The sequence below is a fragment of the Hakea prostrata genome, chromosome 5, assembly GCF_041222555.1.
Source record: "Hakea prostrata isolate BN-2017 chromosome 5, UWA_Hpros_2, whole genome shotgun sequence".
NCBI lineage: Eukaryota > Viridiplantae > Streptophyta > Magnoliopsida > Proteales > Proteaceae > Hakea > Hakea prostrata.
Genome location: NC_142604.1, coordinates 37,720,553 through 37,747,008, shown reverse-complemented (window position 1 = coordinate 37,747,008; position 26,456 = coordinate 37,720,553). Strand labels below are relative to the sequence as shown.

The 26,456-nt window shown below is 37.6% G+C and overlaps 1 protein-coding gene across 4 annotated transcripts in view; it reads right to left on the bottom strand.

Annotated features, from left to right (window-relative positions):
• Nucleotides 1–24,333, bottom strand: part of EDD1 (glycine-tRNA ligase) — a 122,117-nt gene extending 97,784 nt beyond the window's left edge. For 3 of the 4 annotated variants that reach the window (XR_016173554.1, XM_089156475.1, XM_089156476.1), the window contains exons 1-12: nucleotides 23,970–24,333; nucleotides 22,250–22,300; nucleotides 21,393–21,460; nucleotides 14,658–14,739; nucleotides 14,471–14,534; nucleotides 8,876–8,931; nucleotides 8,641–8,718; nucleotides 8,321–8,395; nucleotides 8,171–8,241; nucleotides 4,723–4,839; nucleotides 4,519–4,620; nucleotides 634–760 (exon numbers count right to left, since the gene is read on the bottom strand). Coding sequence is in view for 3 of the 4 variants with exons in the window: in XM_089156475.1 (XP_089012601.1) it covers nucleotides 634–760; nucleotides 4,519–4,620; nucleotides 4,723–4,839; nucleotides 8,171–8,241; nucleotides 8,321–8,395; nucleotides 8,641–8,718; nucleotides 8,876–8,931; nucleotides 14,471–14,534; nucleotides 14,658–14,739; nucleotides 21,393–21,460; nucleotides 22,250–22,300; nucleotides 23,970–24,224 (1,146 nt within the window). In the remaining variant the exon portion in view is untranslated. Of the gene's footprint in view, nucleotides 1–633; nucleotides 761–4,518; nucleotides 4,621–4,722; nucleotides 4,840–8,170; nucleotides 8,242–8,320; nucleotides 8,396–8,640; nucleotides 8,719–8,875; nucleotides 8,932–14,470; nucleotides 14,535–14,657; nucleotides 14,740–21,392; nucleotides 21,461–22,249; nucleotides 22,301–23,969 lie in introns of those variants that run through there. The other variant, XM_089156477.1, reaches the window with a different exon arrangement.
• Between the last annotated feature and the right edge of the window lie 2,123 nt (nucleotides 24,334–26,456).

Genomic DNA, 26,456 nt, shown 5'->3' with positions numbered 1-26,456 from the left:
AGAAGAAAGATGCCTAACAGGCCTTATAAATCGACCAACATGCCAAGGTTCAGCAACTTTTCTAGCCAAATATTTGTTTTAAAGAAGTTATCCTGTCTGACCATACTAGTACATGTTTCTCATACAGCAACAAATATAAGCTATTCTTGCAAGAACCACCCCACCCCCAAAAAAAAAAAAAAAAAAAAAAAGGCAACATCACCTTCTACTCAGACTACTACTAGCTCACTCTTAAAATTAAAACGTATTGCATCCTGAAATTTCGTGAAAAAGAATTCCTAATGCTACTTTATTGTTCAAACATGCCTTTGTTCTGAAATTAACACTGATCATATCCTAAGTTAGGACTTCATGATACAGGTTTCAATAAAAAAATATATATATCACTTGCTATATGGAAAAGACCTTGTTGAGTTGTTGGTGACTGAGTGAGTCCATATTCAGACATTAATGAATGACAACTTGGAGGTTAATTAGTGAAAAATGTCAGACTTAAAAATCAACTACACATGAGATCAACAAAAATAACAGTCAATAAGTGACTTTCCAGGAATTTATAAAGCAGCTACAACGGGCAAAAAAATTAACTTAAAAAAATTAATTAGGCAAGCCCCACAAGATGGAAAAGGCAACCTTTTTCAATGTTGTTTCAAGAAGCTCTTTGGGATAAGTAAGATGTTTCTGTTCAGAAATAATGCCTAGTGGGTGTCCCAGTGATTCTCGTGTCTTTACCCAAAGTTGGGCACATTGACGAGCTAAACTGCAAATGAGACAAACTAAAGCACATTAATCTTTTTTTTGGGGGGGGGATCAAAAGAAGCACATTAATCCATATACATATATATATAGAAAATGCATACAAATAAGTATAAAATACATCAACGTTGCAAATTGAGAAAACCTCTTTCCATCTATCTGTATCTGCAAGTCCTTTTTGGTGCTTTTTGGGCAGTGTGGATAACACATATTATGGAGTAGGTAATGTATTGTTACAAGGTTTTTTGCTTTGACACTTTGCCTATCTCTCCAATGTTGTATTAGTAGTTATCGGTGCTCATTTGTGGCAAGGGCTGCAGGTTTCTTTTCAGAAACTTCTTCCATGTTTATTTTGTAGTTGCATACTCATGTATGAAGTTTTTATGGGTGCTCTTTCTGGGCATACTAGCCATGGTTGAAGAACTCACTCTTGCCGGGGATCTCGCTCCTTCAAAAAAGCAATATATCAATTGAGTTGGCGAGATCTCGAGATATGGTCTTTTTTGGGCCAACTCAATAGCCCATCTCGGTGGATTTTAGTCTCACATCACAATGTGGCTGAGGAATAGGTCACCACTCTCTCACCAACACCATTTGGTTTGAAAACTAGCACGTGTCAGGAATAAATCCATCCCAATGCAAAGTCATAGGGTAACACACTACATGTGGTCCAGATACCTTTCCTCGTGCCCAGTGCCCTTTTGGTGTAGTGTCCTTCCCACCTAGCCACCTAGGAATGTTATTCCTCATAGTACTCAAGTCGTCTTTTGGCCTACCAATCCTTAACCCTATGATCATCCACATATGTTGGGGTGGATGCCTCTCATGTCTCCTCACAACACTCAAGCCGTCTTTTGGACACCCCATAAGCCCAACCCTAACATATGCAACCCTACCACTGCATGACAACAGTGGGCTTGTGTCTCCTCACGATACTCAAGCCGTCTTTTGGACGCTCATAGGACCCAACCACTAAAATCATGAGTCACTCGACTCTAATATCCCTGCCGAAATGGTAGTATCATGTGGAGTTAACCTAACCATGCTTCTAGACACCTATTGACCATGTATATAATCATGAGTAAATAGGCACCAAGGATAATGGGTGAACCCACAACGAGATGAAGGGCCAGACAAGATAAAGGGCGAGATTCCCACAACTCGTTCGAGATCTTGCCATATCTTGCCGAAACTCTCAAATTTTTCATTGGATTTTTTTTGCGAATTTCAGTTGGATTTTCACTTGCAACTACTCTTATCACATCTACAACACCAAAGGAAGGTCAATCATTCTATCTTTGTCTTATGAACATATGAGTTATGTCTTATATAGAAGTGCTAACACACTACAAAAACCCTAGAAACATATAGACTAAGTTAAGATTAGGTTGGGAATCGAACTAAGCATCAAATGAACCCAACTAGCACACTCAAACAGGAGGCAGCAAGTCAAGCTCACCAAGGCTGGTCAATCGATCTTCCTGGCTCAACCAAAAAGCTTCTATCCAAACTCATTTCGAAGTCAATTGATTTGGGGGTTTTTGGACTTCAATGGAACAATAATATTGTCCATTTATATATACCCATTCCCAACTAATCAAATCAAAAAACCTTAATTTGGCTCTCAGAGTGTCGCACGCAGGAATCTCTGAGAGGATGAATCGGTCTCAAATGAAAGATTTCTTGGACTTTTGAAGATCATTCTTTTTATTGACACGTGAGGAATACATTATCATGTATTGTGTATTTGACATAAATTATAATTCATGTTATTTCAAATGTCATATATCTTCTTTGAATTGTGTGTGAGACTTTGCACAGATAAAAGATAATTTGATATTTATGTTATGTTACCATTCAATTCATTAAAATGATGATTGTGAATGTGATGTGTTTGAAAATTGGGCGGTATATATATATAGAGAGAGAGAGAGAGAGAGAGAGAGAGAGAGAGAGAGAGAGAGAGAGAGAGAGAGATCTCACAAGATCTAGCCAATCTCAAACCATGATACTAGTATTATTGATGCACAAGCTAGGTTGTAGTCATGATACAAAAGGAAAGAGAAACAAAAGTCAGATTTCATTATTCCTGAATTAACAGCCTGCAGTTCCAGACTACATTCCAGGTCCCAGATATCTAATCCCATTAGAAATATCAAGTATCATCAACTTTTTGGGTCTGATATTAGTGTCTCTTTCTATTTCTAATTGTTATTTCATTACCGTTTCTGAGTCCTAGCCTATTTCAGAAATTCCAATATCAGGTTAATTAGTGGAGTATGAAGTCTGCTTTCTTATTTTGTTTTCCTTTTCCATCACTGGTCAGGATTGACTATAGTGTTTCCCTGGTCAAGCATGTTTAGGTCTCAAAAGTACTATAAATAGAATAGATGTAAAGACCTCTGACCTTCTCCATGATGTGATCAATACAGCGGTTCATACTTTATGAACTATGCTGCTGTATTCAACAATATACTTGGAAGATTACAGCTCAGGAATAGGTGAATTCTATCCTGTCTATCCCTCTAATCCTTCTACTCATCTCCTTACCAAAACTATCGGTGCAGATCCATCACCAAAACAGAGCTTAATTTATATGAAAATATGAAATAACCCTTGGGTTGATTATATTGGGCATTTGATCCCATGGCTTTACTTTGTAAAAGACCATTTTTTATGGGCCCAAAAAAATTGGTTAATTAGGTCAGGTGTAAAAATAGCTTCCTCTACTTGGTTTGCATCAATAAAGTTCAATTGAACTGGTTTTATGTGATCCAATTTAAAACAAAGTTAGACTGTGACAGCACATCACTGAACTATTAGAAGGTAACTAGAACTTTATTTTGAGTTTATTTTACATTCCTAGTAAGCTTAGCTGCCTATTAGGTTAAGTATTGGGTTTAGCCTTTCCTTTTCAGTTAGAAGTCTAACTTTTGGGCCTTTCTGTTCAATGTTGCAAAAGGGTACATTATGTACACAAATTGACCAATGAGATTGCTATTGCAAGCTGCTGCTGATGCTGATGCCTCCATCTCCTAGTATGGAGACCAAGACTTCCAGTTTAGTGAGTAATATCTAAAATGTGGTGAGTTGGTTAATATGTAATGACTCCCTGCAGTGAGAAATTGCCCAGGAAGTTCACTGGTAAGATTGGTGTGCAATATCCGGAGGACTCCCAGATGTTGTGAAGCCTTGCAGGTTCTAATCAGAGCTTCCCCTTCAACTAAGTTCATGATTCCTATCCAACAACAAGGTTCTAGTAGGATTCACAAGACGCTACCATTAAAGGACACAACTACAGTGAGTATAATTTAAGAATTTCGTAATTCATATTCTAAACCCTTCCCAAGGATCATGTTTTGTTCTAAAACCCTAATTCACAAACCAAGCCACACCCTAGATTTACTAATGTAGCCCTAGATTGAATAGGTTTATCTAGGAGCCACTTTCCAAGATCTTAAACAGAACCAGCTAGCAGGAGGTCTGGTTTAGGGTTACAGGCAGAGAACAAATGACCAGGAGGCTTGAATACAAGACCTCCAGGTAGCATTGGCCTTTTTAGGCACCACAAGCAGCTAAGTGCAGTAGACACTTGTTCATAAATCAACACAATAGTATTCCTTGAAAGTAGAAGCAAGTGCTATAAATGAATGAGCAAAAATTCCTGCAAGTATTTTCAGAAGAGTAAAAGCAAGAACTAATCAACTTATCCAGTTATAAAATTGATCCAACTCATTTCAGAAACCAAGAAAATAATCCCACCTTCGCATCCGACCAAAATAGCGTGCCCGTTCAGTTACACCAACAAAACCTCTGGCATCTAAAACATTAAAAGCATGTGATGTCTTCAGAAGCTGATCATACCTAACAGTTTGTGGAGTAAGCATTAGCTTTTGAGCAAAAAAGTGATATAAAACAAATTCTAGATAACATGGGACACAAGTAATGATAGTTTCTATGACATACGCTGGGATTGCCAGACCCAAGGATAACAAGGACCGAGCTTCCTCCTCAAAAAATTCGAAGTGCTTCTGGATATTGTTGACACTAGCATGCTCTAAATAATATGCACTCATTTCCTTCCTGTGAGATAAGTATAAAACCAAGTACTTGTTAGCTCACATTGCAGATAAGCACAAAGCATCTTCAATTTCTAAACTGATCATCCTGGCCAATCAAAAGGTAATTAGATCTCAACAGTGACAAAGAATAATCTGAAGAAATATGAGCACATCCCGAAAAAGAACAATTTGATAGAATCAGTACATTTAGTTGGACAAGGCTGAGTTGAGTAGATAAAATCAGCACATATCAGAAGACTAAAAGAGAAAAAAATAAAAAAAAAAAAAAATTGCAGGGTGATAGGGCCGGGGGTTATAGTTTTTTGGTTTTTTTTGGGGGGGGGGAAGAGAATTGGGGTTGATTAGAGGTTATAAAGGGGTGGGGGGGGGCGGGGGCCGGGGGGGGTGGCAGCAGAGAAATTCAGTCTACATGTTAAGCACTTATATTAACTACAGGATCTTATCACCAGCTCTCCAAAGGTTTCAGCTTGTAACAACTAACAAATGCACCAGGAAAAGATGAAACTAAGAGAAGCACCGCATATGCAAGAATGTGATTATGAAATAAGTCCACAAGTGAGGCATTCAGCTTCTTCTTCTTCTTAGATGGAAGGGAAGGAAAAACAACACAAATATGGCAGCACCGAGATAAAGAAATCCTTCTTTGCTACCATTGGTGACAATAAAATGCAGTGTTTACCATTTGAAACCAAGGAACTTACTAAAACATTACTCCCTCCAGCTAAGTTGTCAAGCATTCACTCCCACAAGTATTCGTTGTTTCTAATTTAGACTATTTTAGACAAATGAAATTGTTAAATTCAGTGAAAATAAAAATAAAAAAATCCCTTAAAAGGAATCTTGTCTTAAGACATCCGTTTATATGATCACTCTACAGACATAAGGAACTTGAATCACCACTATGAATCTCCGAAGCAAAAATTGGATCTGAAAAAGTAGTCACCCGGAGTCACACCCCCCCCCCCCTCCATTGTGAATCTAGTCATCAATCTGAAACAAGGGTAAGGTTTCCTTTTTGCACAGGAAACTCTTTGGAACAAAAATCCAAATCCTCTCCTCTAACCCCCCCCCCCCCCAAAAAAAAATAAATAAATAAAGGGTGGAACTGGATAGAGCTTGTGCATTCTGCAAAAATTGATGCTTCACGTACAACAGGACCTTCAACTATAGATTCCCTGGGTATACCGCATACCATGAGAATCTTGCTCCATTCAAATAGAAAATGGGCTTCTGTTGAGCCTTCATTATTGCCATCTCACCATATGACACTCATATGGTGATTTGGGTATGCGGATCAAGCCATGCACGCTACTGATTCAGTGTTGTGGTGTTCCCTTCACATCAGGAAAGCAATCTTTGGCTGACTTTGCCCCTACTAGAGATCAAGTTAGGAAGCAGTTAGGAGGGAAAGCTCAATTCCATTCCTTTGCGGGGAAACTCCAGTTACTGTCTTAAGTCCTCCAAGGAAGCTAAACATACTGTACAGGTTTATTTGGTATCACACATAATTAAATCATTAAGTTGAAATCTATGTTCTCAAATTTTCTCTGGTCAGGTCCAAATCCTGGAGGAAAACACACTTTGTCCCTTGGGATTTCATCTGCAAATCAAAAGAGGAAGGAAAGCTAAGGATAAGGAGGATCAAGGATATGAATGTTGCAGGTATTATGAAACAAATCTAGTGGATAGCTTCTCACGAGAACTTTTGGGTGAAATGGGTGCAGGGCAGATATTTGAAACAGGACTCCACTTGGACTGTGAAGGCTCCAAAAAATTGCTCTTGGGTGTGGGCAGAATATCCCAAGTACAAGACAAAGTGGAGCCCTTCATCAAACATCTAATTGCAAATGGAGTAGACACTAGACTAAAGCTGGATAGATGGCATCCTAGAGAAGACCTTGTTAAGGTATTTGGGAGAGAGTTAGATATGAAGCTAGATCCACAAGATTGGTCAATGTGGAGGGCATATTGAGAAGTGGTTGCTGGTTCATTGACCATTTCAGCCTCTCACTTTGTAGATGCCTGGCAAGAGCTGGATGGGAATTAAAGGCATGATTCTGAAGCCAAGGACCTGACTGTATGGATTGAAGACTCTTCTAGTGTGTTCAACTCTAAATCAGCCTGGAACATAGTAAGAGGAAATGGTTGGAAAGTGGACTGGAGCGAATCAATTTGGTTTGCAGGAAATATACCAAGGAATTGCTTTATAAGCTTGGCGAATGGCCTCCTGCTAGAGACAATCTTTTGTGCAGGAAGATTCAGGTGCAGCCAAATGTATTTTCTGCTTGGCAGCCTTGGAAAAAAAGAGACCTCTTTTTCAGTTGCAGCCGTATTCTCTTGGTTTGGGATAATATTTGTAGGCTTTACTCTAGTGATGGACAGCCAGCTACGACATTAGAAGAGGCAGCTTTGAGGATTGAACACTTCTATGGGGAGGAGAACGTTAGTAATGCAAGTAAGTCAGCAAGTTCCAGAGATACGATGAAGGTCAGATACCAGCTTGTTAATGCAATTAAAGAACAAGCTATGGTCAAATGCTCCACACTATCACTCTCAGGAGGGCCGAATGCCAACCCAATATGTAGCTGATAATTGGGGAGTGCAGATTTCATGGGTAAAAAGAGCTCCTTAAACTCTTGGAACTGTCCATGATTTTACACTCCTGGCAGCATGAGGGCTCTGCACTGTGATAGCACTCACTACTTTGAATACAGAACTGCTTGCAATTAAGAAAAGGGAGCAGTATGCATCGAACATGGTTGGCAGTGGATATTCTTAATGGTAAGATTAACCGTCCATGCAGTGCTCAAACCCTCAAGAGCAGCATACTATATTACTAAACAAGCTAACTACACACTGGGATTGGCATCCTCATTGGATGTCTTGATGCAACGAGAAGATTGACACACACCCCCCCCCCCCCAAAAAAAAAAAAAAAAGATGCAACCAGAAGAATTTGATGAGGGCACTGCTGTTACGAAGAACGAAATATTTAAAGGAATTAGCTGTGTTTTCCGTAGAGAGATTCATTCTTTTGTCAAACATAGGTCTGGACAACTAGAAATATGACCCACGATAGACGTCAGCCAAAATGGCAGAACGTGATTCAAGTAGCTGAGACAAATAGATCCTTAGAGGAACATGATGATGATTGTAATACTTATGTAATAAAGTAAATATTAACGGACATAAAATATCTAATTTCAAGATAAAATTATTTCCCATAATTATGCAAGAAGGAAAAACAAAAGTAGCATTTCAACTGATCAATCAAGAAATTTGCAGAAAATTTTGATAACTAATAGTCCAATAGTACTAAGTGGCTCACTTACTCATTTTCCAAGAACAGCTCCCCATAGGTAATTCCCTCAGCATATTGGATTTTCTTGAAATGATCAACCCCCTGCAATCCAAATTAAGTTAATGTGAACATGCTAATAAATGTACAGAAGCATATACCAGTTACGCAGGCAAGTATTAACCTGAAGCAACATGAGAATGCGCTCAAGCCCATAAGTAATCTCCACAGATATTGGCAGCAGTTGAAGACTCCCAGCCTAAAATAAAATTAGTACAAATTAACACAATAAAGCACCCCAACACCACTTTCTTCTATCCATCTAGCAATCCTACAAGAATATTCCCCTTCCCTTCCCTTCCCCCCCCCCCCACCCCACCCCTTCCCACATTATCTCTCCTAGAAAAATATTTTCTTCTGAACAGTCCAAATTCTGTTGTGATGCCAAGCCACATTGACACATAATCCAATACAAAGAAGAAATATAAACAACAGAAAAGGTACCTGCTGAAAGTAGGTGAATTGAGTGATCTCCATACCATCCATCCAAACTTCCCACCCCAATCCCCAGGCACCAAGAACCTGTGAATATCTCAAATCCAATGGTAAAAAGATTAGCAACGAAGAAAAATATGCAAGAGCTAATTTCCAAAAACCAATATGGCATCATCTAGCTCATACAGAAGTTATAAAACAGGTCTAAAATGCGAAGTAAAAACAAGAACAGAAAAGATATTACCGGACTCTCCCAATTATCCTCCACAAAACGTATGTCATGTTGATGGACATCGATACCTGTCAAGCATACAACAAATGGACGCTCAAGACTGAGAAAGGAGGTAAACATTATAGGAAAAGTGACAACAAAACTATTGCAGAAAAAGAGTGCCACATGGCAAAGACAACTTAGAATTATGCATCGGCATTACAAAGAGAATTGGATAGTTTCTCCAATAGCTAACCGGGGCAGGTAAATTATTAATCTCCACTTAAATTCTATAATCAAATTATAAATTTCAGGCACAAGGACAACATTGGATTGCAATTTTGTTCATTTCAGCAAAATGGTGACTCATTTTGGCAAAAGAATGAAACTTCAACTCAATTTCGGCCAAAGTTCAAGATTAAGCATCCCACCCTTTATCTTGGAAGTCCAGAACCATTTCCATTTTTGGGAGAAATCCTTCATTTTACTACTAAATCATGACTTGGTGATAGAGTATTTGAAAAAACATTTGGTCAAATATATTCAATTTCCATCCATATGGCCATTTCATTGGGATGAAGAAGCATATTTCCTTCATCCGATCCGAGTTCCGAGTATGGCTCCTAGCCTCCTACTCAAAAGAACAGAAATGTATCTGATAAGCACATTTGCGTGAAATCTTAAGGCATAAAGCATGCATTTTACATACTTAGAATAGACCTACCTTGGGTTTTTTTGTTCTTGTTTTTGCAGATATTAATATTATTTGGGAGATTAGAAAATATTTGTGATATTCTGATGTGATACATGCAATTTTACACTTAAAGTGGTCCAATTTATTTTGTAATGTAATTTTGAAGAGGGCTCAATTCTAAGCATGATGGCCGAAAATGGATTGAAATGCAAATTTGGGCTAGGACGTACAATTCCAAGGATACTTTTGACATCAAAGAAAGGACTTATGATCAAAGGCTGAGATTTATCTAGAATTTTATTTTTTGGAAAAAGAAAAAAAAAGGAAATGCCAAATGTACGCTTTGGGGCCTACAAATATTAGAGATTGAGATTCCCTTTCCTTATATGAGTTGGTCATCTTCCTATTCTTCCATATTATCCTAAGATTCTTTACAGCCTTTTATTTTATTTTAATCTAATTAATTGTATCAAAAAAAAATTAGATTTCTATTTCTTCCCAAAATTCTACCTTTCTTTCTTCCCACCTACCATTTTTCCCTTATTATTTATTTTTTTTTTTTTTATCAAACGCTTCTCTCCCTTTTCCCATTTTCTCTCTCTCTCTTTTCATTCCCTCTCTCATTTTGTCCTTTTCCCCTATCTCTCACATTTCCACATTCTAGTATTTTTTATTTTCTTTCCAATTTTATTCTCTCTCCTTCCATTTTCTCTTTCTCTCTCATCTCCCCACTCTCTTCTCTTCTGCATATACAGTTTCTTTCCTTCTTTATTCGCTCTCTTTCTCTCTTTCCATTTTCTCTCCTCACTCTCTTTCTCTATCGTTCCATTTAAAAACTCTTTCTCTTATCTCTTTCTCCAAGATTCCAATCTTGCTTTTTTCTCTTCTTTCTCTCTCTCTCTCTTTATTTCGTTAATCCCTCCATCTCATTCCACTTACACATGTATATTTTCTATTTTTTTTCTTTCTTTGAATCAATATTCTTTAAATTCTACTATTGTTATTATTATTTTGGGATAATTACTGTTGCCCCCCTGTACTTTGATTTTATTACTAATAAAACCCCGTTCTTTACAAAATTACTGTTGCCCCCCTTCCTTATAACGGTGTTAAGTAGCCGTTAAGTTTGAATATGTAATGTCCACTTTGTCCTTCATTAAAATTAAGAAATCAAAAGACAATACTACCCCATTTATAAAAACGAGATTAAATGTCAATTTTACCCTAACTTCATTTATTTTGAATTTAAAAAATATTGGTTTTCCACCTTCACTAAACATAGTTATTTTGAATTAAAGAATTGACAAAATTCATTCGATTTGGTTTCCCACCTTCTCCTCTAGCATCGTAGGGAAGGAAACCACAATTTTTTTTTTTTTTTTTTTTTTGGGCCGGTGCTTTTTAATATTGGAAACGACGTAACACCTCCCCATGGGAGTTTAGACTTTAACCGCTTTACTAACCCACCATTGACGAAACCACAAAATCTTGCCGAGAAGGAATTAACGGTAGGTGATATTCGGTTTCCAAATTTGGTTGAATTCTATCTTCCCTCCTCTTCGGTTTCTATTTTAATTTTATTCAATTATTATTTCTTTATTTTGGTGATTTTTTTTAGAGGAAAACAGATTATGATTATTTTTTTCTCTACAATTAATTAAGGGTATTACTGTAACTTGACAAAAGGGTAAATAAGTAAAGAGATAAGTAAAAGGGTATTTTGGGATTTCTAAAAAATATGGAGATGCTACATCATCAGTAAACTAACGGAACTTAACAGTAGGGGGGCATTAGTAATTATAGACAAAGTTAAAGGTTGGATTAGTAATTTTGCAAAATACAAGGGATACATTAGTAATAAAATCAAAGTACAGGGGGGCAATAGTAATTATCCCTATTATTTTCCTTCCCTCTAATAACTCTTATAAATACCCCTCTCATCTTAGACTTAGACTTCAACTTCTCCTCTTTAGTTTTTATTAGGTCTTCTCTTTCTCTGTTGCTTTTTTGGTTTCAGTTGTTAGACCTAATGTTAAGGATTCAAGTTTACACGAAATTTCTTTTAGTGCAATTAGTTCTTTATTGAGTTGTTTACTTCTTTTTACTTATAAAAGTGTAAGTTTTTGTTTTCAATAATGCAAGTTCAAGTTTCCCTCAAGTTTAGGTTGTCTTCATAAAGATTTGTCTCTCTCTGGGTCTAGCATTTTCAGATTTGGTTTAGTCCAGATCTAGTCATTAGGGTCCATTGAATTTCGAATCAATCAAGTACTTTTTGTTATTCAACAATTCAAATAATCCTCTTCAATAGCCTTCTCTCACCCCTCCAATTCCTGCTTCTATCTACCCTTTCATTCTTAACTTAGGACTTTATTTTGTGTATATAAGATATTTACTACGAGCATTTATTTTAGGTACATAAAATAGGATTTTACTTCCGACATTTTATTATTGTTTCCCTTCCCCCCTGGATCCTTGATCAAAGATGCTTATAGTCGTGCCTCTCTTCAATTAAAGTTCCGCTTTTATTTATGGTTCTATTTATGTGTTTTTATTTTTTTTTTCATTTCCTTTCTGCAATTTTTATTTCATACCCCTTCCTCCAATCAATGAACTGTAAGCTATTATTGTTTTTATTTTACTTATGCATTTTTTCTTATTAGATGATGAATGCTTAGGGGTTTTTTTTTTTTTTTTCATTAGATGCATGTTTTAGAACCCTTACTTTAGTTTAATTAATTAAAGAAAATTTTTATCACTCTTGCATTACCTTAAGAGATAGAACTAAGTGGTATATCACCCTGAGTTAGACCTGTTAGCTACATGATACCAGGCATTTGTGGTTGTTCTAATTTCACAAATAGTTCCGCATCGTCCTTTATGGACAAGATGTTCTACTATCCAAGCCAACACCCATACATGCTCCCAACAATGCCATATGATGCATATGATTATGGATTAGTAGGTAGCACAAGCACATCACCCTTTTTTAACAATTGTGGAGTCACTTATCTATACATGTGAAAATCCAATCAGATTCAAGTTTCAACACATACCAGCAAGCATCTTTGTGAATCCAAAACACCGTTGTAGATCATTTGCATTTTTTTTTTTTTGGGGGGGCAAGAGAACCATGTAAGATGTGTTTATTTGCCTTAAAACAGCATACTCCTGATTCCTTAGGCATCAAGTATCAGACCCTAAAAATGCTTAAAACCCCCTGAAACGGACTACCAACATCTGGCCATTTTGTACCAAATTTCCATGAGACTTCAATGTAATTTCAGTATTTCAGTCATCTTGGAGGGACCAAAATGAAATTAAACTTAATACCATGCTTAAAGGTGGAGTAAACTGACCTGCAGGAATTGAAAATAGGCTGATAAAAAGAGAAAAACCAGAAGCAAAAGTTTCACAAGATCAATCCCAGATGTCAAACAAAAATTTAATATTATCCACCATCTGAGGATGCATTATGCTTGTGGGGGCGCAGACACAGGATCTTTCTTTTTTTTTTCTTTTTTTGGGAGGGTGGGGGGTGGAAGGAGGAGAAGAGAATGGAAGGAAGCTGCATTAGATAACAACTATTTTGCTTCCAAAACAATGAAGAGGGTAATGCATATTCCTATGATGAAGATGGCCTTGCCTACCAGTTGAACCAAATCAGGCTCTGAATGTAAGATCAGCTCTTTTGAGCCTGCCTCATCTACTAGGGAAACCTATCTGGAGGGTTTTTAAGGGCAATTGGGTTCCTAGCAGACTTTTAGAAGATGTACACAATAGATGAGCTCAATGTACCTTCTTTCAAAAAGCCAGCTTGGCGCTCAACCCACTAGGGTTACCTGCCACAATCTAATGTACCAAAATCTTCCTCTCGGCAATCGCGTGATTCCATCATCAAAGATGTAATGTCAACATCCTTAGAAACTGAGTTCAGCAGCTGCCAATACAGGTGATCATCCAATGAATCAATGTTGCTAAAACCCCGCTCAATTATACCCTCCTCTTCCGTAGAGAATTCTCACTAAATCCTGAGATATCTCATGAAAATGCCATGCGTCTTAAGAATACACACCTTTTCCAGAGTCTAATACATCAGTTGGACTTAGAAAAATGGGATGGTAAGCAGACCCCATCAGAAGACTCAGCTCAAGTGAATGTCCATCATACAACCAACATCAATGAAAGACCAATGTTTAGGAAATGTTCCAAAAGAGGTGCTGGTAATGTACAAAGGGCAGCAGGGATCTCAAATGGAGAATGTTAGAGGTAACTCTCTCAAGCAAGCATGGGTGTTGGAAATTATACTGACGAGTTATGTCAAGAATATGGAGCGGTAACAACTGGTAAGCTTTTCTACCAATGAAAAAGACTGTTACGCTTTCTCCAAGGCTACAATGAAAATGGTTTTCTTGTACTGTACTCCAGGGAGAGGAGAAAAATTGGCCTTTTCTAACCATAGATGATGAGTACACCTATAAGTAATTTGAAAAAGAAGTTTTGAGATAAAAATGATATTTAATTCCTTGGAAAATTGCCATGACCTGAATCAATCATTAATCCCCAAATCATCTATCTTTATTCTTAAATTTTTTTTCTTTGTCGCTGCAGGTCAGTTTTCTTATATCTGGAGTGACTAGCTGGTTCATGATATGTGGTGGACACTATCCTCTCTATTTTGCTGCATCTGGGGCTATTTGGCTTCCAGTGATCCTGCCTTTTTCCTTCTGCCAACTAAGCCACTTTTAAATTGCTGAAGATGGAATAATAAGGATATAAAAGCAAAACTGTACACGGAAAACTAAAGATACACAACCAAGAATCAAGCACTTTGCAATGGAATCAGAATACTTTTAAAGTGGTAATAACTGTAGCATGGATTTCAACCCAGAATAATGTCTTGAAAAATTTAAGAGATAGAAAGGCTGAGTCACTACCTAAAGCCAAAAGGCTACGGATGAAAAGATCTTGAGAGTTTCCTGGGTCTGGCTTCAGTATAACCTGATATCAGAGTCAAAAAGTACTTTCTTTATTGGGAAAACATGGTAAGTTAGTGTGTCCTGTGCACCTCTTTAAAGATTCATTATGTAAAAGTTGCATTATTTGGAAGTCAAAAAAGCTAACCTGAAATTGTGTATGGCGTTGAAGCCTGTTTGGGTTCTCCCCATAACGACTATCATCCGGTCGTATACTAGGCTCTACATAGCTTTCACCAGAGACTTATATGTCAGTAAAGTATTAATAAGCAAGTGACAATGGAAAATTTAATGGTTGCAATGCAACATGCAAGAGTTTTCGGACATCTCAAAAACGATAGACAGGGCAGCACAATGTAAATAAATTGGATTCACATAATCAAATGGTAATAAGACCTTAGCAGAACAAAAACTTTTATGGAGGAGAGCTGTCAGGGATATTTTAGGGAGGATTTCCTCTCTTGGGACTGGGCTAGCTAACACTGGCACAAGTCTCAAGAGGGATTCTTCTCTCTCCTTTTTCGCTCTCCTTTTCTTTTTCTTTATTTCCTTGTTCCAGAAGGAACCTTTCCTAGGAGTCCTACTTTGGTTTTTTTCGTTTTTCCTTTCCTTCACAGACTCATGTTTCCCTTTCCTTCTCAGAAATGTCTTTCCTTTAGATTGAAAACTATAAATACACCATTGGGGCCTATAAATAAAGCACAACTTTCCAAAAAAATAAATTCTTTGCTAGCAATAACAATAAACCAGACATGTAAAGCTTGCAAGTTCCAACTAAATCACACCCAAACTAAACAGAGGATGATGGCACTTTTTGCGAGGTGCAAGTCTACAGCACTTTAAAAATGGAGCTCTCAAAATATCAATTTGTTAAAGTGAAGAGACAACATTCCATTTTATTCTTTTATATGAATCCATTAATATTCACTATATTTACAGATCCTCTATCCTATCATACTATCATACTACTATATAAAAATCAAAACACGATTCAGTTATGGCAAATTTTTTACTAGACCAAAATACCCTTACTTCAAACCAACATACCTTCCCCCCAATGAATACTCTCTTTCAAGATAAAACATCATATCATACTATCATACTACTATATAAAAGTCAAAACACGATTCAGCTATGGCAAATCTCTTACTAGACTAAAATACCCTTGCTTCAAACCAACATACCCTTCCGCCAATGAATACCCTCTTTCAAAATAAAACACCAAAAAGCATGAGACACACCCAAAGAAGTGAACCCCCACTCCCAAACTTTCAGTAATCAAATTTTTTAAGCGGCGCCGCACAAGATTCGCATCGCCGCAAATCGGGTGTCTTCTCTTCGCTGCCTCCTTGGATCCCTTCATTACTGTAAACCATTCCGTTGCTACCCTCAAATCGGGTGTCTTCATTGCTTCCTCTCCTCCCTCCTCATGTCAAACTACTGTCCTTTTCCTTCTCGCCTCTTCCCTTTCTCTTTTATAATCGTGGTCATTGATTTCAGAAAAGCGAACTATCTTTGAAATTGATTACCACTCTTTTTTGGTTCTTTTTCTCATTGATTTAAAAGTTGAATTGAAAAAGCAGATATCAAGCTCACTCCAGTTATCAAAAGATGACGGCCAACGAATATAAATTTGTTATAGAGATGGAGATGGCTCTATCACTCTGTAGTTAGATTTGGCGAACGATTTTGTTTCCACCTTTTTATGAAAGAAAAGGAAACCAAAAAGTAATAGAATACACTCATCTCTTGCCAATCTCCACCTCACGGTGCAAGGTTAGGTAATCAGAGACTCTCTCTTCATCTCAAAATTCTTTCTTTTTCATGTTTTCAGATGCATTGAATCGCTGGTTTAATGAGGACTGTCTGTTAAATTTTGTGATTTATTCTACTTCTGAGATACGGATTTCTGGAAAATTGAATGAAGAAGTTGGTTTGCTTAGCTGCCTGTGTAATTCGTTGCCCTCTCGCTCCCTGTCTTATCTACCTTAACCAAAATCTCATCCCAGTTAGAGATACTTCTATTGTTTGATGATTTGATTAGTGGTTCTTCAATAATGCTGGTCTTTCTTGTTACAGTTCTTCAAGGTGTTAGGCTGAACTCAAATTGAAACACCAATACAAATATGCTAACTCATCAGTTCAGAACAAAACAAGGTATTTATATTCACTAAAAACGACATGGAAGATATAAATCTTTCTCTTATCTTGGGTTTCTTTCGTTGATGGTAATATTCCTATGAGGAATAAAATGTTTGAGTCAGATTGATATGTTCTCAGATAAACCCCTGGAAATCATCTCGAAGAAATGTAAACTTACAGTTGAAGGTACGGACTTCCTCAAGTTTTTTGTCTTCTCTGGTTTCCCTGTAATTTTATCCATTCCTTGATTCTGTGACTAATTTGGGTGGTGGTGTCTCAGACCAAGCTCAAGAAAACTACGTTCAAAAGAAAGGAATGGAATCTTCCAATTTTGCAGAGGATAGATGCTTTAAAAACGAAAATTCAGGTAAATTGTCAAACGACTTTAAGAAAGAACAGGAACCTTCAAACTGTAAATGCCGATCATATTTTTCTTCCCCCTTCTTCAGATCCAAAATTTTCCCACAGGGTTCTATCTGGTAAAGTAAATGAAATCGACCGAATTTATCTTCTTCATGTCTTACATTCTATGAAGTGGTTGTTCTCCCCTGATTTTCTCCAGGATAGTCTTCAGTGCTCACTGGTTATTCTCCCCTAATTTCCTGTAGGATTGTCTTCAGTGCCCACACCCACAGTTTTTGTGACCACACCCATGAAGTGGAACCTGAGAGGTGACTGTCCAAGCCATGACCTGGAAGGTGAGGACCCTGGTTCCATTGTTGATACTTTTGGGAGGAATAAAGCAGTAACCATTGCCAGTGCTTCCTTGCTAGAGAATCTCATGCAATAATAGCCTCTCTGTTTTGTTATTGTTGTAATCTGCAACAATTAATGTAATAATTGCACATCTCACCATAATAGTGTATTTTTATTTTATTTTTGTTCATGTTTTCTTCAAATCTCTCCACCAATTGTTGTCCTTTCTTTCATATTGTAGCCCATTGGTGGATGAAAATTCTATCCTATAAATGTATTTCTTGATTGCTGTTGATTACAATAACTGGGTGATCGCACCAACCTCAGTTGATTGAAACTAAGTACAGCAGGAAAAGAAAAAAAGGAGGCATGAGGATCACTTTCATCTCTTTATTTAAACCTTGTAACCATTTCCCTGACATGAAATATCCACCTCCAGTTCATAGTTACTGCGTTGTTCAGCATTATTTGTGAGTAATAAATTAAGAAGTTTCACGGAAAGTAAAACACAGAAATACCTTGGATGGGCCTGAGTTGCCCCATGGCTCTAGGGAATTCAGTCTGAAATACATTAATTATTTGCGTAGATTATACCCTATAGATTTTGTTGCTTTTCTAATAGAGCCAATGATCTTGCGGTTCTCCCAAAAAACTGAATTCGATTGCTTGAAATTTGCATCTTATTCTTCTCCTCTAGGGTTTGGAATCAAGAGCTGATATTAATGAGTTTATTTTAATCATTGTAAAATGTGAATGATTAATTAACTTTCTAGAATTCTTTTGGTTAACTAACCGAATTTTCTAATCTAAATTAATGGAAAATTTCAGCGCAAAGCATTTCAAGTCGGTGTTTCTGCGTGGTTCATTTTTACTAACAATTTATACCATCAACATGAAACTCACATACTACGATACAAAAGCACAAACTTTTCTCTTCATTGAACCCTCCTCAGAAGCCACACATCACATAATCTCATAATACTAACTCACTCACACCCAAGACGCCACACATATTCTCAAAATACTAATGCACTCACACGTAGGACTGATGAGATGTTAAGTATCTCTTAACAATTAGGGTCTACCATTGAGATTTTTGAGATAGCACTACAACCTGCAGAAACTAGATACTTGGACCCTTTTTTAGTAGGGAAGGGCCAGAAGGCCTACAGTTATATCCCTAAAAAAAATTCTTTTTTTTTTTGGATCTAAGGTTCAGCCAAGCCAAGTTTACTCGCACCTCAATTACATCCTCAATGAAATTTTTATATAATTAATATAGGTGGGGATTCAAACTCTAACCTCCTACGTGGAAGCATTGGTCTTTTGCCAACTAAGCCACCTCTTAGGGTAAATTTAGATTTTTATACATGTTTTGTTAACAATTGAGTAAGCTTGTTTAATAAGATTATGAGCACAGGGAAAATGCCAGATGAATGGAGGAGAAGCGTCGTGGTTCCAATTTACAAAAATAAAGGAGATATTCAAAGCTGTAATAACTATAGGGGCATTAAATTGATGAGCCATATTATGAAATTATGGGAGAGAATAATTGAAACCTGTTTGAGACACTAAACTACAATAACAGAGAACCAGTTTGGGTTTATGCCGGGAAGATCTACAACGGTGGCTATTTACCTAATTATGAGACTTATGGAAAGGTATAGAGAATGTAGGAAAGACCTTCATATGGTATTTATTGACCTAGAAAAAGCTTATGATAGAGTCCCTAGAGCGTTAATTTGGCAAGTACTAAAGAAAAGAAGTGTTGCAAGTAAATATGAAGATATAGTTAAGGATATGCATGATGGTTCAGAGACAAGTGTAAGAGCAGTGGGGGGGACAAAGTAATGAATTCCCAATTACAGTTGGGCTTCATCAAGGATCAACTTTAAGCCCATATCTATTTGCACTTGTAATGGATGAATTAACCAAAGACATTCAAGATGAGGTCCCCTAGTGTATGTTTTTTGCTGATGATATTGTGTGTATTGATGAGACTCAAGTGGGGATTAATATCAAATTAGAATCATGGAAAGTAGCTTTAAAATCAAAAGGCTTTAAACTAAGTAGAACAAAGACAGAATATCTAGTTTGTAACTTTAGTCACGATCAAGCAAACGATGAGGTGGTGATATTTTACGATAAGGAGATTCCTCAGAGTGATTGTTTTAGATACCTAAGTTCAATCATAAGTAAAAGAGGTGACTTAGAAGATGTTGTTTGCCAAAGAGTTAAAATACGGTGGATGAAGTGGAGATGTGCGTCCGAAGTCTTGTGTGATCGACGTATTCCATTAAAGCTTAAAGGAAAATTTTATAGGACCGTTGTTCGACCAGATATGATGTACGATGCAGAGTGTTGGGCTGTTAAAAAGAATCATATAGATAAACTTAGAGTAGCAGAAATGAGGATGCTAAGATGGATGAGTGGCAAAACTAGGATGGATTTGATAAGGAATGATCATATTAAAGTTGGTTTGGGAGTTGCTCTCATAAGTGATAAGCTTCGAGAAAGTCGTCCGAAGTGGCACGGCCACGTTCAACGGAGACTTATAAATGCCCTTATACGGAGAAGTGATATAATCCAGATTGAAGGAACTAGAAGAGCTAGGGGTAGACCTAAGATAATCTTAAGAGAAGTGGTGAGAAAGGATATGCATAGTTTAGGCTTTGTATCTAGCATGGCCTCGAACAGAACCGATTTGAAGGCAAGAATCCATGTAGCAACCACATTTAGTTGGGACAAGGCTTATTGTTGTTGTTGTTGTTGAGTAAGTTTGTATCCCTTGATTTGGGTATGGCATTACAATTCGTTGCTTAAGATTTAAAATGGGAAAATCAAGGAGGAAGCCCAATGAAATAGGTAGACTTATCAATGATATGATGGTAACGGCGGTTGATACTAGCATTTCTGGGGGTGCGGCTGATTACGGCACCTCTAAATCATGGGTAGTTCCCATCTATTGGATTTACATTATTTCATGTGTTTTTAATCCAATATCAAGGTTGATATCGTCAAGTTGTTGGCTTGGAAATACAAGAGGGGTGTGGACAAAATAATGCATTATAGATTGTACATAAAGAAGGACTTCCAAAAGGAGAAAGAGGAAAACAAAGAGAAAACAAAGCCACAATCTCAAATTATGGAATTGGGATTATTTCAATTATTTTTGGAGAGCTTTCATCGGTTGTTGACAATAGTTTTCTCTATATATGTGGATGTTTGAATAAGATTTGATATGACAACAAATGTCAAGTGCATGATTAATCTGTAGGAAGAACTGAATGGAGATACTTTGTTCTTTCAAAAATTCCATTAGTCTAATGTGTAATTTGGTAAGTTCCTCATGTATGCTATATGTTAAAAAGCATTTTACTTTCAATATCCTACCATCAATTCTCTTTAAAAGAAAAAGAAAAAAAACCTACCATCTGCTGTTTTGTCAGATATTGGCACTACATACCAACGTGATTGAATTAACATATTTTTTTCGGTAGAATTAAAGTGACATCTTCTGCCAAGAAACTCACATTTCTAAACTAACTATAACCCTCATTGCACCCATTTGACAAATGAGAATCCAAAAAAAAAAAAAAAAAAAAAAAAGAAAGTATGAATAAGTGAACAAACTCATTTAATTAAATCAAAACTATCTTTATATAAATTCTCCCATACTCTCCTGAAAACAAGAATTACTATCAGAAAAATGAAAATGGAACAGAATTTAAAATTATTTAAGTTACCATTAAAAAACTACACTTTGTAATCTTCCATCTAAACAGAATATAAGCAAAAAACCCACATGCATTGCACGTGCAAATTTACTAGTTGTTAAACTAAAAAGCACATGCCGGTAGTACATTTAAAATAAAAATGATAAGGATAAGACACATGAGAAAATGCAAGTCTTTTACTCAATTCATCAAAGAAGATTTTCAGACAATGCAAGTCTTTTACTCATTTCATCAAAGAAGATTCTCAGAAGTAAGTTATCATGGCTAATGCATAGCATCAAATAACTATATTCCAAAAGTATACTTACGCAACATTCCATGGTTCTGGGCCAAGAACCCTCAAAAATGTCAGAGGATTCATTGTTCCAGCTCCAACCTGACAAATAAACCAAGGGCTCAATCAATCAGTCTCACAAAATAACAAAAACGATACAAGCTTAATGAACATAATTAAAAAAGGAGTTACAAACCTATTAATCATTTTACATGTAAGAAGTAGATAATACATCTTTTCAACATAATGCACCTTATAACCTATACGCATATGTAAAACTTTGTGTTCACACTCAGCATGTGAAGTTCACTTGATTCAACTCAACCTACCCAAATCCTAGCTGATACCTGCATCATTATTTTGTTTTTCAGTTTAACTCTGTTTAAAGCCATAGCAGGCTTAGCAGCTGCATGGCAGGTCTTGGTGTATAGCACACGCATCCTAAAAGCACTGATTTCCTGCATGGACAAGCAAATACCCACTCTGTTCCTATAGCATTTTGCCCATAATGCAGGCAAGATTTAAAGACTCACTTCTAACTTTCGAGCATGCAAGAGTACATGAATCAATGCTATTACTGCACTTCGCATACAATTGTTTCATTAAAGTCCAAAGCCAAAAGTAGTCTCAACCCACAAGACTCCCACTTTCTTGCCCAAATCTAAAAAGCAAGAAAAAGAAGAAAAAAAAGGGGCAAAATTTTACAATGATGAATCTCACCAAGAACAATCAAAATAATATATCCTTGAGAGATAATGGTATAGATAGTCAAATAATATATCCTTGAGAGTTAATACAGCATAGATAGTAAAAGAGCTTAACATCCAAACAAAAAAATAGCTTTGCAACTAAGATTAAATTTGATAGAAGAGAACTTCTAAAAGTCACTACCTCTGTGTTGCTACATTGCATGACAGCACATCCTACAGAAGCCCAATACTCCTGTAGAGTTAAACATTACAATGACGTTAGTAGAGAAAAATGATAATGAGGATGATGATCAATTAACTAAGTCCCCTATAGCATACACAGTCTGCAACATTCAAGTATACCCTCTCTTGTTCTTTCAAGGAGAAGGAATTTTCTTCTTGCTAGAGATTTCAAACAAGAATCATTGTTACTGCCTACTGGTTAACAAGCATGGTTCAAAATTTTTGGAAATTTCAGCAATTACTTGCAAAATATTTAGGTAATTCTATGACAAACACGGAAATGGCCAGATTTCGGTCAAATTTTAGTATTTTATGCTTGAATTTTTTGTCCAATATTCTGTTTTGCTGATCTTACAGTAAACATGTTATACTGTTTTAGTAATAAAACCATGATTTTGAACAGAATGGAACAAATTTGCAGGTTTTAACAGGAACATCTATGCAATTTTTTTGCAGTTCTAGCAGGGACTATCACCTAAAAGATCCAAATTGTCCTGCATCACCAGGAAACCAATTCCCATGTCATCAATTTGCATAGATCTATACGGTAATCCAAGAGAGAAATTCCCAGTTAGCAGTTTCAACAAGAAAATGTCACTTTACAATTACCAAGTGTTTAGTGTACTCCCTTAATATTCATTTAATAAGCCATTCGGGTTCTTTCCCCCCATGAACCTCAACTAGGCCTTTATTGTCATTACCAGAATACTCTAAATTATAACCTCAAAACCTTGCCACAATGAACCATGGCCCTTTGGTCATTGTTGTCCTCCCTAAACCTCTATGACGACTTTTGCAGAAGGCCCACATTCATACAAGTCAAAGCCCCAATCTACACTTCCCTCATTCTTTGAGGAATGCGACAAACTCCAGTTAATAAATGCTACTTCTTTTTCTTCATAAAGCATTCTCCGAGGGAAATATCACCCCGTCTTTACCACTCCTTTTCCCATTAATACAACATGAAAAAAGACAGATTGTAAGTGTGGGAGACAGCACACTGTGATCTGGGTCAAAGTTTCTTATCCCCTGGAACGCTATTTGCTTTAAGAGGGGTACTGTTTTCAGGAAAACTGGATTAGCTATAGAAAAAATATTTTCCTTTCTACACTATCTTTTCTTTAATACACGTGAAAAGAAAGCGTGGGGGGGGGGGGGGGGGGGGGGAGGGGGGAAGCATGAGACAGTGGTGGGGCTCTCAATAGTGGCATGATGTTATTGACCAACATTCAACCATTTGTTCGGATAACTAAATCCAACTTAGTCAAAAGCAAGCAGTTTCTCTAAAATTTTACATCGAATTCCAGTAAAGCAAATAAAATTCTCATACATACAACAGCTGCTTCATACATTTACAGCAAAATATTTGCCATTGAATAGCTTAACCTTTAGCTGCTAATTTTTGAAACAGAACGTTCAATAACCCACAATAACGAATCTTACACTTAACAAAAAATAGCAGTTAGAGTGATAATTGATAAATATAGCTGGACATATCTCAAACATCTTTACACAAGAAAAATTGGAAGCATTACATGGAATGTAAACCATACTAAATTAGAAGTGTTTATTGCGGGCTTCCATATTTTTTTAAATGACCTATTGGACTTGACGCTCTTTAGATATACACACCCCCGAAGCTTTTAAGATTATACATGAAATGTCGAGAGGAAACAAACCTGGAGACGCTGAATTGCCTGTTGAAATGTAGGAGTAGAAGCTTTGGTTTTCGATTCTGAATCCTTGGAGTGTGGCTGATATACTGCAGAAGTGTTGAAGGCAGATATACTGGTTTTGCTGAAATGACGGAAAGAACGACAACGGAGAGGCTTGCAGAAATGGGTAGGGTTCCTTTTGCTGGCATAGAAGAACGAGAAGTGAGCACCGTGTGGTTTTAGAACAGACAGAACAAAGGGTAATGCGATCATAGCCATGGTTGAGGAGTTGCAGGCGGGCTTGCTGCAAAAGATTGATGGATGGCTAACTTATCCACGGTGTTGTCGCCAGAGCTTCTATTTTACATGATGGAAATCTTGGCCCCGTTTGAACTGCACCGGTCAAAATGGTTAATAAGGCCTTGTTTCGACCTAAATTTCAATTTTTAAAATTTCAATTTAAAAAATAATAATAAGAATAATTATAATATCCTAAATTGCAATTACGAGGCATTGCCAAATAGAGTCCAAATCCTCTCCACCCAGCAAGGTTGTTCCCCATTATTAGAGATCCTCTCCACCCATTCTCACATGAGTGTGAGACCCATAACTCACGAGGTCTGCCCTTGTCAAGCAGAGTACCCCCACACTTATGTGAGTGTAGGTGGAGGCGCAGGTTAAGTGGAGATGATCTGGACTCTTCCCCATCATCCCACCCTCATAGTTGGGCTGACACAATGCCCATGTGAGGGTGGGAGGGATGGGAGGACAGGCAGTTGGGTGGAGAGGATTTTGTGCTGAGCCCACTCTGGCCTCGCAGGGCGGGCCCCTGTGGTTGCGAGCTGGAGCTGCTATAGCTTATGGCTAGAGCAAAGGGAGGGGGCCCCAGCAAAGAGAACAGTAAGGATAACGAAGCTTGAGGAAGAATACGATATCACTAAAGCAACCTTGAAAGCAAGGCGTAATTGCTTGCTGCGCTTCGCGGGTGAGAATAGCGATTGAGGAAGCAGCGCGCGCCCACGGGTGCTTTTGCAAAAGCCTAAGCCGGTCACCACTACCTCCATTGTTGCTTGAGACCCAAACAACTCATTTGTTGGCCTCTGACTCCTATAATAAGTGCCGATGGAGGAAATCCGCCTTTGCTCTTAGCAGTCCTTGTCCTTTACAGCTGCCATAAATTCCTCTCCAAAAGTGGACTTTGTCACACCCCACCCGCCGGTCTCGGTTACCCACAACCCGTGGGAGTGATCCGTCACAGGATCCACGGTTTTAGTCTATCAACAAGATTAGATACAAATAAAGATAATCAAGAGCAATAAATGTTCAATAAATGAATTAAAGGAATTACAGGAGTCCAAATACTCCAATAACAATAATAACAGGAAAGAATAATAAATAAAACGAATACGAGTTCAGCGGAAGTAAACAAAAGAGTTATATCAATTTCTTTCCAGTTTCCTTTTCTAAGGCTATAAACTTAGACTCTAGTTTAACAAGGTGAGGAGTCCTCCAATTCTTCTTCATTCGTTGATCAAACTTTCTAACCACCTTCCGTCTCTGGCCATCAATAGGTGCGATAAGCGCACTCCATGCACCCGCAGGAGCTCCCGCACAGGCTATCTCCATTTCCCACTGACGGTGCCACATCCTCTTCATACGGGATGGTTCCTTCATAGGAAACCAGTCCATCTTCCTGTACAATTCCTTCTTCTCAATGCGGCTAATAAACATATACAAAATAAAGGCGTCAGTTCTAAAGAACTCAGCAAGAAACAATCATTCTCATCAATTATCCAACAATGCCAGAATGCACAAATAATATGAATGAATGCAAAGTATGAATGATACTATGATTTCTATACACCAGCCCTCCTCTGGGTAGGTCTAGTCACTCTGATCCGGCAAGGACTGGTTACCTCTGTAGGGATCCTGGGAAAAAGGGAAAGTCCACACCTGGCTCACAAACCATAGCTGGGGTTAAGTCAACACTCTCTTACCACGACCATTGGTAATGAGTACTGGCGCATGTCGGGGTTTCTAATCCAATGCAATGTCATACTGGTTACATGTCTACATGAAGTCCATATACATCCCCTATGGCACCAACCAACTCGGTTCAGTATCCTTCGCAACCTAGGAGAGAGAATCCTCACAGACTGGCTACCGCTGTTGGACTCCACTCCTTAACCCTATGGTCATCCACATATTATTGGGGCGGATGCTCTCATGACTCCTCACGACACCCAGTCCGTTCCTTGGACGTCCATGAGCCCAACCCTAACATATGCAACCCTACCATTTACATGACTAACAGTGGACCAACGTCACATCATTGTCATCACGGGTCACTCGGTTTCAATCCCCCTACCGAAAGGGTAGTAGCATGTGGGGTACCTAGCCATGCACTTCTAGACTCTTCCTAAGAATGTCATCAAACAGTCATGATAGTGCTGGAGACATCAGCAGGCATGTGTCCCATTCCACAGCCTTTTGATATCCCAAAGGAATACC